This window comes from Sorex fumeus, unplaced genomic scaffold (assembly GCF_029834395.1).
Source record: "Sorex fumeus unplaced genomic scaffold, SorFum_2.1 ptg000095l, whole genome shotgun sequence".
Taxonomy (NCBI): domain Eukaryota; kingdom Metazoa; phylum Chordata; class Mammalia; order Eulipotyphla; family Soricidae; genus Sorex; species Sorex fumeus.
The window spans coordinates 5138297-5150930 of NW_026606152.1; the positions used below are offsets into that span (position 1 = coordinate 5138297).

Genomic DNA, 12634 nt, shown 5'->3' on the forward strand with positions numbered 1-12634 from the left:
GCGGCGGGCGGTGGCGGCGCAGGGCGGCGGCTCCCACGTGCTCCCGACGGCCGGTGGAGACCGTTGCGGGTGCCGGCGGGCAGGTGAGGGGCGCCGGGGCAGATGCGGCGGAGTCCCGGGCTGACGGTGCCCCGTACTCCGGGGAGGGCCTCTGCCCGGAGCTCCGTGCTGGGGAGCAGCGCGGTTGGTGCCCGCAGGGCTCAGGAGTAGCCGCGTGGGGTGGGGGCAGCCGGCCGCCTCGGTTTCCCCGGGAATTCCGGAGGATCCGCTGCGAGGGCAGGCTTGCGGGCTTCCCGGACACGTGCTGGGATTCCCTGCCTCTCCTGCCTCTTGGCAGACGTGGGGGAGGAGGCGACGAGGGCTGTGCGTGTGCGGGGCTGGCCTCGGGGATGGTTGTTCCCGCGCTGCTGCGTTAGTGTTGCGCCCCCGCCCCGCGCTGTCCCTGTGAGCGGTGGTGCTGGAGGGAGAGCGGGGACGCGGGGAGAGATGGCCCTGCGTCTCCCAGCCTTTCGCCTGTGGGTTGGGTGCACGGAGGTCTCTCTAGATCTACAGTCTTTGCGAGGAGCGAGGCCCCCGCGGAGTGCCTGACAGCCTGGCTTGTAGGCAGGAGGTTGGTCCCTTGCACGCACTCCCTTCCCTTGGAAAGAACTTTGGGGAGGCGCTGTTGTTCTGACATCTGTGGAGGACGGGGCTCTGAAGAGGAGTAAGTCACCAGAAAGGCACAGAGTTCCCAGAATAGGAGCCGCGGAAGGCACCTGCAGACCAGTGGCTGGAGTGTTGGAGGTGACCATGTGGGACTTGCTTCTGGTGCCCCGAGACCCTCAGCTGCAGCTCCTGGTGCCTGCAGCGCCCTTCCGCTGGACACAGGGAGGCTCCTCTTGCTCTCTGGGCCGTGCTGAGCACAGTCACCCAGTGCTCCCAGCTTGGCTCACGTAAGTGCTCCACCTGGCAGTGCTCAGGACTGACTCGTGGCTCTGTGCTCGGAGATCATACATGATACCAGGTCAGCTGTGTGCAAGGCAAGTGCCTGGCCCGCTGTGTCGTTGCCCCGGCTCTGGCCAGACCACCTGTTCCACAGGTGGGAGAACAGGAAGCTGAGACAGGAAATCACTTGCTTGGGTGACAGTGCTCATTGGGGACTGTACTGGCTCCCAGTGATGTGGTGCTAGTGTTGATGGTGTTTGAATGAGAGTGTGAGTGCAGTGGAGGGTGTTTTAAGAATGGACCAGGTAGGTTTTGTAAAATGATGAAATACTTTAAAGAGTAGAAGAATGGAGACTTAAGAAACCCCACAAAACTAACATTCCTGCGGCAAAATCGAGCCTTGGAGCCCATTACCAGGGCCCAGAGTGGCGGTATAGGCTCTGGCAGGGAGGCTGGGGAGTTTTTCTATGATGGTGGGTGAGGACCACATTTAAAGGAGCATGGGTTTGGAAGTGAACAGGAAGTCTTTCTGTAGCCAGAGGGGGTGAGTGTGGTACTCACCTTCCCACACTCAGTACTCCGGGATAGCCAGTCAACCCATTTTTCAGGAAAGCAGCTTTCAGAGGGCACATGCAACCTCTGGCTCGGATCCTGGGCTGAGCCCCATTTGGAGGGGGTGGGGGTGGCCTCTTCCCAGGCCCAGCCCTGCTGCTGTCCCCTCACCTGCCCTCCATGCTGATGCTGCTGGGAAGTGTTGTGCTTGCCCCGTGTGGACTGGTCGCAGAATGGAACCATTCTGGAACCTCCCTCCCCTGCTCTCCCTCTCAGTCTCGGAATTTGGTCCCCCCCGCCCCACCCCACGCAGTGCTGAGGGATCACTCCCAGTGGTGCTTGGGGGCCTGGGAATTGAACCCGGGTTGGTTATATGCAAGGCAAATGCCCTACCCACTGTACTATTGCTCTGGCCCCGCTCCTGAAGAATGTTAACAGGTATATCAAGTTGGTGGCTGGCCAGGCCTGAAACTCTCCCTTTGTTCAGCTGAGAGAAGGTTGGAAGTAATTTTGTCTGTCCCTGAGAGTGAGGGAGGGAGTTTTCACTGGATTATCTTTGGAAGTTGGTAGTATTTACACTTCTCAACTGTTATCCCCTGCACTGAGAGTTCCGACACCCGAGGGACTCCATGTTTACTCTTTTGGTGTTGGAAGAGGATGGGCCGACGGCGCTGAGCACTCCAGGATCACCCCTGGAACGCGGCGCCTCCTCCTGTCTAAGCGAGCCTCAGAGGGCACGGGTGGGAGTGGCTGGAAAGGCAGCTCCTGGGACTGGGTCTCCCCTGAATTGCTGTTTACTCTGGGCAGCAGCTCCCGGGTGGGGGTGGGGCTGTGCGGTACAGACTCTCCGCATGGCCCTTGCTGCCTCCCTCACTCACCCTTGGTGCCTGGGCTTTGCCTCGCACGTCCCAGGACTTTTTTTTTCCTGTCCACCATGGCCGAGTCACCCAGCTGGGTCTCAGAAGCTTCTGGAACCTCCCTCCCCTGCTCCCCCTCTCCGTCTAGCAATGGAAGAGGGCTGGAGAGATGGTGCAGAGGGTAAGGTGCTTGCTTGCGCATGGCCGACCCGGCTTCGATCCCTGGCATCTTTGAGCATGAGCGGGTGTGACCCAGAAACGAAATATAGAAGTTCGGCTGTGAGAAAGCGCTTGTCGGGACACTTTGTTTTCCTTGTAAATTTTTTGTAGAGCAAGACTTCAAGCCTCTCGTGGAGCAGAGGCGACCGTCTAGCTAAAAATGGTATTTTTCACGTGCAATGCATGTGGCGAATCAGTGAAGAAAGTTCAAGTGGAAAAGCACGTGGCTGTTTGCCAGAACTGTGAATGCCTTTCTTGCATCGACTGTGGGAAAGATTTCTGGTATGTTCTGCCTCATTTATGCAAATGGGTCCCAGTTTCTGCAGTACTGGGCCTTCCTAGCGCTATGGCACAAAAGCACTTTACGGCAGTGCTTCCCAGTGCCCTCTGCCTTTGGGGGCCTGGGGGGGATGGGGGTGCCAGCAGAGACAGCCACACACACCCCGAGTGGATGTACTACTCAGTTGAGGTGTCTTGCTTGGAGCCCTTGGACGCACTGGGGTTGCTGCAGAGTAAGGGGTGGCGCAGATGGCTCCAGGCGGCCCTTTCTGCCGTGGGCCTCTTGTCATCGCTGCCTCTGGTCTCGCCTCATAGAGCATCCCCTGGCTCTGCGTCAGTGTTGGGTCACGGTCCGCCCTCCTTCCCTCTACAGCAGTGAGAAAGGGGGGCTGGAGGAGCGGCGCAATGCAGAGGGGGCTCTGGCCCTTTCCATACCTGCCCGGCTACATCCCCAGAGCTGCAGGGGATTATAAAAACTTGGAAGCTGAGGAAGCCTTTGCTCGAAGCTAAACCCCAGAGGTGGCCGGACACCTTCAATAGGCTGGGCTTGGTGCTTCCTGGGGGCACCCAGCCTGGCCTCGCCCCAGGCATTTGCCCGAGGCGGGAGGTGGTATAGGACAGTACTCCCTCTCCCCTGAAGCCCAGCACCCAGAGCTGCCGCTTACAGCAGCTCTCCAGGACCTGAGTGGGTGATAATTGTCACTGGGAAGCATCACGATGGCAGGATTTGAGAAGCCACCCTGGCCCCAAGGTGGTTTCTTCTCTCCAGGGACAGAGAAGCAGCAATGCCACTCAGCCTCCAGGACTTGGTTTGCTGTCGCTTACTTGCTTCTCGCTGACTGTGAGGCTGCAAGAGGGTGTGAGGACTGGCTTCCTCGAGGCCCCCAGTGCCATCTCCGGAACCACGCGGCCTGCTGGGTGCCCCTGGGGTCGGCGTGTGGCCTGCCGAGTGCCCCTGGATGACATCCTGGTGGTCCACGCACCAGGGGCCATCAGCCTGCCTCCTGGGCCCCAGCACTGAGTGTGCTCCTACCCTCTCCTGATACGAACCCAGCCCGGCTGCGGGGCCCTGACGGCCTTTAGGGCCAGAAGCCATAGTTAAGCATTTGGTGTTGGAAGGGGAGGCCCTGGGCACGGGAGGAGTGCTGTGAGTGGCCTCGACAGCGCTGCCCCCTGGTGTGGACTCAAGCGACATCTTTACTCTCGAAGGGGAGATGACTATAAGAACCATGTGAAATGCATCAGTGAAGATCAGAAGTATGGCGGCAAGGGCTTCGAAGGCAAGACCCACAAAGGTGATGTTAAACAGCAGGCCTGGCTGCAGGTAAGGCCCCCTGCTCGCCCGGGGCTGCCTCGCCCCTGCATTCCCAGGAGAACCAAGAACGAGGGCCTGGCGCAGCGTGTTGCACAGCCCCATGTCTTAGGACAGCCTGGAAGGGTGCGGTGTTCAGCGTTTCTCTTGGCCACAGTAGCAGTTTATTAGTAGGATTGGGGTGTGTGTGTGTGTGTGTGTGTGTGCGCGCGCGCGCGCGCGCGCGCGCATGCTTGTGCCCCTGGTGTGTGGGTGTGGTCTTTACTCTGTCTCTGGCAGAGTCCTGCAACAGTATTTTGCTTTGTGGAAGGCTGTGGACTGTTCTTCTTCTGCAAAATTGTTTTGGCTCTGGCAGGGAGGGCACTTGCCTTGCACACAGCCGACCTGGGTTCCGTCCTCGGCATCCCGTTTGAGCCCCTGAGCCCACCAGGGGTGATTGCTGAGTGCAGAGTCAGGAGTAAGTCCTGAGCACTGCTGGGTGTGACCCCAAAACAAACCAACCCCAAAAAGATTGTTTTGAAGTGCTATGTGAATTTGAGGGTGAAACTATTTCTGGGGAGGGGAAGGGATGTCGCTGAGGTGAGGGGGAGCGGGGAGGTCTTTAAATCTGTGGTTCTCTGGGTAGAGTTGATTTCCCGTTTGTTTTTGGTCCATACCCTTGATGCTCGCGGCTTACTCCTGGCTCTGTGCTCAGGGATCACTCCTGATAGTCGTTCAGGGGACCTTATAGGGTGCCGACGATCAAACACGGGTTAGCCAGGTGCCAGGCAAGTGCCCTATCGCTGTGCTGAGTTGGTTTCTTCCTGCCTTCCAGTGTGGACACCAGGCACCTTCTCTTTGTGTCACCTGCGACTCAGCATTTTGTGTCCTTTTTGTTTTGGGGGTGCTACACCTGGCAGTTCACGGGGCTGTTCCTGGTCTTCGGGCCGTGCTTGGGGCATCGCCTGGGGTGCCAGAATTTGCTGGGGTCAGCAGGGTACAGGCCCTGTACAGCCTTGCCCTGTCTCCAATCTCTCCCAGGGTTTCCTAGTTTTCAGTCGGTGTTTTTGTTTCTTTTTACTTCCTTGGTTCAACTTATTTCTTAGTATTTTGTGATATTGTGAATGGAATTTTGTTATTTCATCTGCAGATTGCCCTTCATTTGTGTACAAAGAGGAAACTTGAGTTGTTTTGTTTTTTGTTTGGGGGTTCACACCCAGGGGTGTTCAGGGCTTATTCCTGGTTTGTCTCTGCTGGGCTCAGGGGACCATATGGAGTGCCAGGAATTGAACCGGAGTCAGCTGTGTGCAAGGCAAGCATCTTAGCCACTGTGCTATCTCCGGCCTCCAAGAAAACTTGATTTTTGAATTGATTTTGTACCCTGCACTCTGCCGAGGTCTTCCTTTGTGGCATACAGGTTCCCGCGAGCAGGGAGATTTTGCCTTCTCCCTTTCCCGCTCAGCTCCCTTCTTTGGTTCACCTGCCCAGTGGCTCTGGCCGGGTCCTTGTTGCCCTCACCCTTGTACAGAGACGGTGACACCATGTGGTCCTGGAACTGGCCAGAGCGGTGGCCAGTGTGAGGCGACCAGAGGCCTCGCGGGGGCTTTGGTGCAGCTTGTTGACCACATCACTTTAATACCTTTTTATTTGGGGGGCAGAAAATAAATGAGCTGATGAAAAGATCCAATGTCAGCCCCAAAGTGAAGGAACTCTTAGAGCAAATCAGCGGATTTGACAACGTGCCCAGGAAAAAGGCAAAGTTCCAGGTATGTGTGTGTTTGCTGGGACTTCAGGGAAGCTGGCTGCCGTGTGACAGTGGTGAGCGGCTCATCCTCTTTGCCTTCTAGAACTGGATGAGGAACAGTCTGAAGGTTCACAGTGAGGCAGTCCTGGAGCAGGTGTGGGGCATCGTCTCGGAAGCATCTGACGGCGTAAGTGGGGCTGCGGGAGGGGAGTGTGGCCGTCGGGTGGGGCTGGCCTTCCTTCCCAGGAGCCTCTGCCTCCTTATGGGAGGGGCCAGGCTGAAGGCATGGAGGAGAGAGGCGAGTCCCCTGCCCCGCTCCCGAGATGCACTTTGCTCAGAAATCAGGCAGCGGATTGCTGAGAGCTTTCAGACAGCGGGGAGGGGGCTTCTTGGCACGTGGCCCACCCGGGTTCCAGCCCCAGCACCCCGTGTGGTGCCTGAGCCCTGCCAGGAGTGAGCCCTGAGCAGAGCCAGGAGTCTGCTGGTGTGAGCGTGCAGGGTGAGACTGCTGCTGCGTGCCCGCTGCACGCCAGGCCCTGCACACACTCTCACTGCCGCCAGCCCGTCCTCCGGGCAGAGCTGAGTCTGCTGGGGGAGACAGGTAGTGGGGTGGGAGTTCTCCTGGCACCTTGACCGTGAAGGAGGGGGTTGGAAAGAGGCGTAGCCCTCAGGGACGGTCGGCGCTGCTGAGGAGAGTGGGGAGACATGCGGATGGGATCACTCACCAGTACAGGGGGTGGGTAGGGACTGCGCCTCCTCCCCGTGTGCAGCGGGGTCTGGGTCCGTGTCCATGTCGGGGCTCTGGGGACAGTGACAGGCATTTGCCAGCACTTGTTCCGAGCTGCGGGAAGGCCCTGTTGATGACAGATACTGGGTTTGAGGATGAGGCGGAAAGCCACCGCAAGCGGGGGTCTCTCTATCCCCCTCCTGCTCGGTCTGTGCCTCCCGCCCAAGTCTGGGCTTGTGGGAGTCCACTTGTGGCCTGCAGAGGCCGTGACTCCGCCCTAGCTGCTCTCGCAATGCTGCTCCTGCCACGGGGTACGGAGCACTGGTGGGGGAGGGTCTGCCTGGGGATACCAGGCCCCGATCCTTTATTTGCATCCTCTGGGGTCGGGCAGCAGGTTGTTGCCTGGCCACCTGGTGGGCCTCGGGTGAGAGGCAGCTTGGCCCACTATTTTTATTTGTGGGTTTTAGGGCACGTGCTTTGGTGCCCAGGGCTTCCTCCAGCTCTGTGCTCCAGGGATCACTCTTGCAGGGCTCAGGGAACCAAACAGTATCCTGGGAATGAACCCTGGGTCAGCTGCGTGCAGGGCAAGTGCTCTCCCCGCTGCAACCTCTCTGGCCGCCTGCTGGAGGTGCCGGGAAATCAGTCTGTGGTTCCATGCTTCCCCTCACGACCACCCCACTCTCCCCACCTTTCCTGCCCCTGCACGGCCAGCTCCTCTCTGTCCTGTGCATTGATGGCAGGTGACCCTGTGACCATCTCCCATCTCTCCAGATGTGGGAGTCAGTTCAGAGCAGATGCAGGAACCTGCCTTGTTTCTCCGGCTAGAAAAGACCCAAGCCAGATGGACCCTGAGCCAGGCCTGCAGCCGCTCACCTGGACTGACTGCCTCCGTAGTGCCCTGGGTGCCCTTTCTCCACACTCAGGGAAGGCTGTTGGCAGAGGGGAGTGGGCAGCCATGCTTCTCCCTCACTGGCCTCTCCCGCTGTCTGACCTGTGGGCTGGTGAGAAGTAAAAGGAGTTTGGAAACGGGTCTTGGAGTGGCTGCGTGGCGGTGCAGGGGTGTCTGGGGTGTGGGTGAGGGGTGCTGACACATCTGGGTTTTGCTTCTTAAGGATCTGGATGGTCACCAGAAGCCCCCTGGCCCGGTGGCCCACCCGCACACTGACAGTACCACCAAGACACCCTCTTCTGGTGCAGACGAGACGGCGGCAAAGTCCACAGAGGGGAAGAAGAACAAACGGGAACGGAAGGAGGAACGGCAGAAGAACCGAAAGAAAGAGAAGAAAGAGCTGAAATTGGAGAACCACCAAGAGAACTGCAAGGGCCAGAAAGCCAAGAAGCGCAAGCTGGACCCGGCGGCCGAGGCCGGAGGGGAGACCGAGCCCAGAACCACCGGCCCCACGGGGAAGAAGAAGCGGAAAGGCCAGCAGGCTATGAATGGGGGCACCTCCGAGGACGGGGCGCCCCAGGCCAGTGCGGCCAAGCGGAAGCGCAAGCACTCGGAAGGTACATGGCCAGTTAGCCGGGAGCGGGGGCTGGGTCAGTGGGTCCAGTGGGAGTTTCTGAGCCAGCGAAAGCCAAGAGCAGAGTGCTGGGCTGGGTGGGGTGGTGCGGGGCTGGAGGCACTGGACCCCGTAGGCCTCTCTGAGCAGTGCACACTGTCCCCTTGCCCCTAGCTGCTGTGCCCGTGGAAGCGGCGTTCAAGAAGAAAGAGGTCCAGGTGCCAGACCAGGCTGAGGATGGCGAGGCAGAAGACCACACAGAAGCACTCGCCCGAGGTTGGTATGGCAGCTCTGCCCCCCTGGGGGACTGCTGTCCTCTGCCCAGAGCCCAGAGCATGCGCTTGGCTCCCCTGCGCCCCACTTCGTGGCGGGGTTCTTCTGAGTCGACCGCGTTCATGACAAGCACCTTCCCCCCGTGCCATCTCTCCGGACCCACCGCAGACCCTGTGTCAGCTCTGGGGTCTTGCTTCTCTCTGGCCGGTTTTCAAACCTGTCCCTCCCCAGGTACCACCGTCTCTTGATCGCACTACGTCTGGCGCATTCCTCCTTGCTTCCTGGTTTCCAGAATTGTTTTCCTTAAGGAAGGATCCACTGACTTGTCCACTTGTCCCGGGTCTGGGGCTGGTGGGAGGGAGAATTGTTTGAGAATAATCTACGTGGAGAGGCCTGCTGGGATGGCGTAGGGGTTGGCAGCTTCTGCGAGTCGATTGGGTAGGGCCTGAGATGATGTAGAGTGGAGCGTCACCTGCGTGGCGCTTCCTGTCCACAAACATGTCAGGCCTTTCTCTGAGTTTACGTCTTTGACCTTTTGCACTTGCCCGTCAACTGTTGTTTTCTGGAAGCAGAAGTCCCCGAGAGGAGTCCGGCTGGACAGTAGGTCTTTGTCTCTCCTCTGGGCTCACAGTCACGCTCCTCTGTCTCATTGCTGGCTCACTGACATGCGTGGATGGTCCCACGGTTGTGGCAGCCGCTCTCTCTCTTCCTTTCCACCAGAGTTCGTAGTGCTGCTGATGGTGGGCACAGCTCTGCTCACCCCGTGGACAGCACGGGGACAATGAGCTTGCCACCGTCTTCTCCCGTAAGCTTGCCCAAGCCATGTTTCTCGTGTTCTAGGTAAATTCAACTGGAAAGGGACGATCAAAGCTTTGCTGAAGCAGGCGCCTGACAACGAGTTAGCTGTCAAGAAGCTAAGGAAGAAGGTAGGGCCCGGGGGGCAGAGAGATTGTGCAGTGGGTAGGGCGCTGGCCTTGTAGGTGGCCAACTCAGGTTCCGTGCTCGGCAGCTCAGTCCCCTGAGCACTGCCAGGAGAGATTTTTGAGTGCAGAGTCAGGAGTAACCCCTGAGCACTGCCGAATGTTGCCCCCCACCTCCACCCCCCCAGAAAAAAAGGGAAAAAGGGAAATGCAGTTTGTCAAGACCCATTAGTATGCCTGTGATGCTCAATGTCGGGGGTCTGCAGGGAGGGACTGAGCCAGACTCCTGACAGCCCCAACGGCAGTCGGTGGGGATAGGCCCCGCCCGCCTGCCTGCTGCCAGGGCCCTGATGTGCCCAGTGACCATGCCCTCCCCGCAGGTGCTCGCACAGTACCACACCGTGTCGGGGGAGCAGCACCTGTCTGAGGAGGAGCTCCTGGCCATCTTCAACAGGAAGATCAGCAAGAACCCCAGCTTGAAGTTACTCAAGGACAAAGTCAAGCTTTTGAAATGAACATTTTTTTATTTAAAAAAAAAAAACAGTGGAGTCCATGCCGTCCACTTCTTCCTCTCACTGTGGTTTGAGAAGTGCATCCTGAGTTACCACTCAGATCTTTCCAAAGAAGCCTTTTTAAGTTAAGTAAAATACATATTTTTGCTAGAACTTTTATGAGAAAATAAAATATTGTCTGAAATTGTAAAGTGGTGGTGGTGGTGAACTGAGTGTACTTGATTAAGGTGAGTCTGCATAGCTTCATGTAGAAATTCACTTGATTTGGGGGACCAGAGAGATAGTACAGTGGTCGGGGCATTGGCCTTACATGTGGCTGACCAGGTTCGCTCCATGGCATCCCATTTGGTCCCCCTGAGTACTGCCAGGAATGACTCTGGAGTGCGGGAACCAGGAGTAACCCCTGAACATCACACGTGTGGCCCAAAAAAACAAGCAGATGAGAAAAGAAATTCACTTGGTTTTGGCTCCGTTTGGCAGGGCCTAGGGGACCCTCTCAGGAGGGCCTGGGGGAACGTGTGGTATGGTACCCCACCTGTCCCCATACAGATGGCCCTTTGAGTCATCTCCCTACCTCCGGAAAACTCAGAATATGATAGGTAAAATCTATTCCCTTCGGTGTCATTTCTAAACACGTACAAATTTTTTGTGGGTTTGCATCACTAGCGTGAAACATGCATGAGTTGTGGCATTTCAGACATAGCGCGGACAGCTTGTGGGTGATCCAGTCCTGGCCAGTCTTCCACTCTCTAGAGCTCTGTGACAGTGTGGAAAGCCTCGCAGGGCGGGGTCTAGAGGGTCACTGCCCTCGATGCAGAGTGTCCCAGCTCTCTGACCAGACTCAAGCCAGTGCATTTGCTGAGAAGCACTGTGTTCACCTCTGGGTGCTGACCCGGATCCTTGACACCTGGCCTGCAGGTGAGAGGCAGAGCAGAGCCAGGGGGCAGGAGGGTGCTTGGGGCCAGTTCCTCCAGGGCAGGGTACGAGGCAAGCCCCGGCTGCTGTCCTATCTCACCAGCCCCCTTTCTGGTGTTGGTAAGAGCCTGGGTCCTCTCAGCCATGGACACCTGCTCTCCCTCCCGTTCCCTTTCTTCTTTCCCTTTCCTGCCTGACAAAAATACGATGTCGTATTGGGGGGGAGGGGGCAGGGGGGGTGTTATTCTTGACATGGATCGGGGGACAGTATGTGGTGCTGGGTATGGAACCAGGTCTAGCCATGTGTGAGGTGCTATAACCCCTGTACTGTTTCTCCAGCTCCCTTTTATTTTGAAGAGTCTGTGCCATGTTTTCGCCAGTTGGTGGGTATGTCGGTGGTCCCCGCCTCTTGGCCATTACAGTAATTAATGCTGACCTCACGCAATTTTGCGTTCCTGCCCTGTTGCTGTCACGTCTGGAGTCCTCAAGGCATGGGCAGTAACCGGACTCTGGTCTGCCCTGTTGGTCGCACTTTGGGGGATTCTTGGAGGGGTGGGTTTTGATACTCTTCTTGGCTTGTAGTGCCTGTACCCCAACCGCGTGGGAGAGGTAACCCCAACCTTTGGGGTGTTGGTGGGCACAGCCTGGCACGATGCTTTTCTGACACGTCTGTCTGGGACCCTCTGTCATGCCCAGAGGTGGTGCGAGTGGCAGTGAAACAACACGGGTTCCCAGCACGGCTCCACGCCACCAGTCATGGTCCACCCGCTGAGGCTGGGAACTGCCCAGTGGTACAGAACCCATACAATCACCCAGTATCATCCTCACATACGGTCTGAGCAGAGCAGCATCTAAGGGACAGGTCCCCACCCACCATCACTGGCACCTGCACACAAGCTACAGGGCCCGTCTGTAACGTGGAACCCTGTGGACATGTTCCCTGTCCACTCCGCCTCAGTCTCAGCTCCAGCCCAAACCAAATGCCAGCGTGCTAGTGCCAGCGTGTGTGGCTGCCCATTACCTAAACTTTCAAGTGTGAAACTTGTAATTGGAAACAAACTCCCAAGGGCCTGGGTATGTGGCCAGGGGTGAGGCCTGCTTTCTCGGTGTGTAAGGGCCTGGCTTCAAGCTCTTTCATACCACACGCACACTGGCCTTCTAGGTGTCAGGCCCTGGGTTCCCATCCTCAAACTCAGGGTTGCAGAGTGGGGAGCCCGGCTTGGTCTGTGCAACCCTACAAATGCCTTCATACTTACCGACTTAGCATCAGGACTCTCTCTCTCTCTCATTGTGGATTGCAATACAGGTAATGATAGGTTATCATATGTGTTGCTCTACCTCCTTTCAAATCTTAGGATGTGATTATACACTCAGGAGTCACTCCTGGCAGGATCAGGGAACTATATGGGATTCTGAGGATCGAACCCAGGTTGGCTGCGTGCAAGGCAAATACCTTATCCGCTGTACTATTTCTCCAGCCCCCATGCTGTTAATACGGATCTCACAGCTTGTCTGTTGGTCATGGCAATCTCATCTGTCCTACCAAGGGTTACAGTCAAATTCCTTTGCCCTAAGCCCCAAGTAATCCCCACGAAAACTAAACTTCTTTGATTGCAGCAATCTGATCTCATCAATCTATCATGAAGGCACATAGTACACACTTTGAAGGACTAGCTCAAGGAGCCCCAGCAGTGACTATGTCGTCATTAAGTACATTTTTCAACTTGCTTTCAAGTATCGATACTGCGTGCAAGGAATGTCATTTAATATTGGGGAGGGGGTTAAAGCTGGAAGGGTTTCAGATATAGATACAAAGGCCCCGAAACCTCCACAGGGGAAACCAGATGCTGCCTGAATATACTACATATGGAAGCCTGGAATCACTGTCATCTCCTGGGAATATTTGGTTACAAGGGAGA

The 12634-nt window shown here is 57.2% G+C and overlaps 1 protein-coding gene across 1 annotated transcript; it reads left to right on the forward strand.

The window, feature by feature from the left end:
* Positions 1 to 2: 2 nt before the first annotated feature.
* Positions 3 to 9866, forward strand: LYAR (Ly1 antibody reactive). Its single transcript, XM_056132838.1, has 9 exons — positions 3 to 83; positions 2664 to 2834; positions 4041 to 4155; positions 5781 to 5888; positions 5970 to 6053; positions 7706 to 8099; positions 8270 to 8371; positions 9209 to 9294; positions 9669 to 9866. The coding sequence occupies exons 2-9, from the start codon at positions 2713 to 2715 to the stop codon at positions 9801 to 9803; spliced, it is 1146 nt and encodes a 381-aa protein (XP_055988813.1). The 5' UTR covers positions 3 to 83; positions 2664 to 2712; the 3' UTR covers positions 9804 to 9866.
* Positions 9867 to 12634: the final 2768 nt, after the last annotated feature.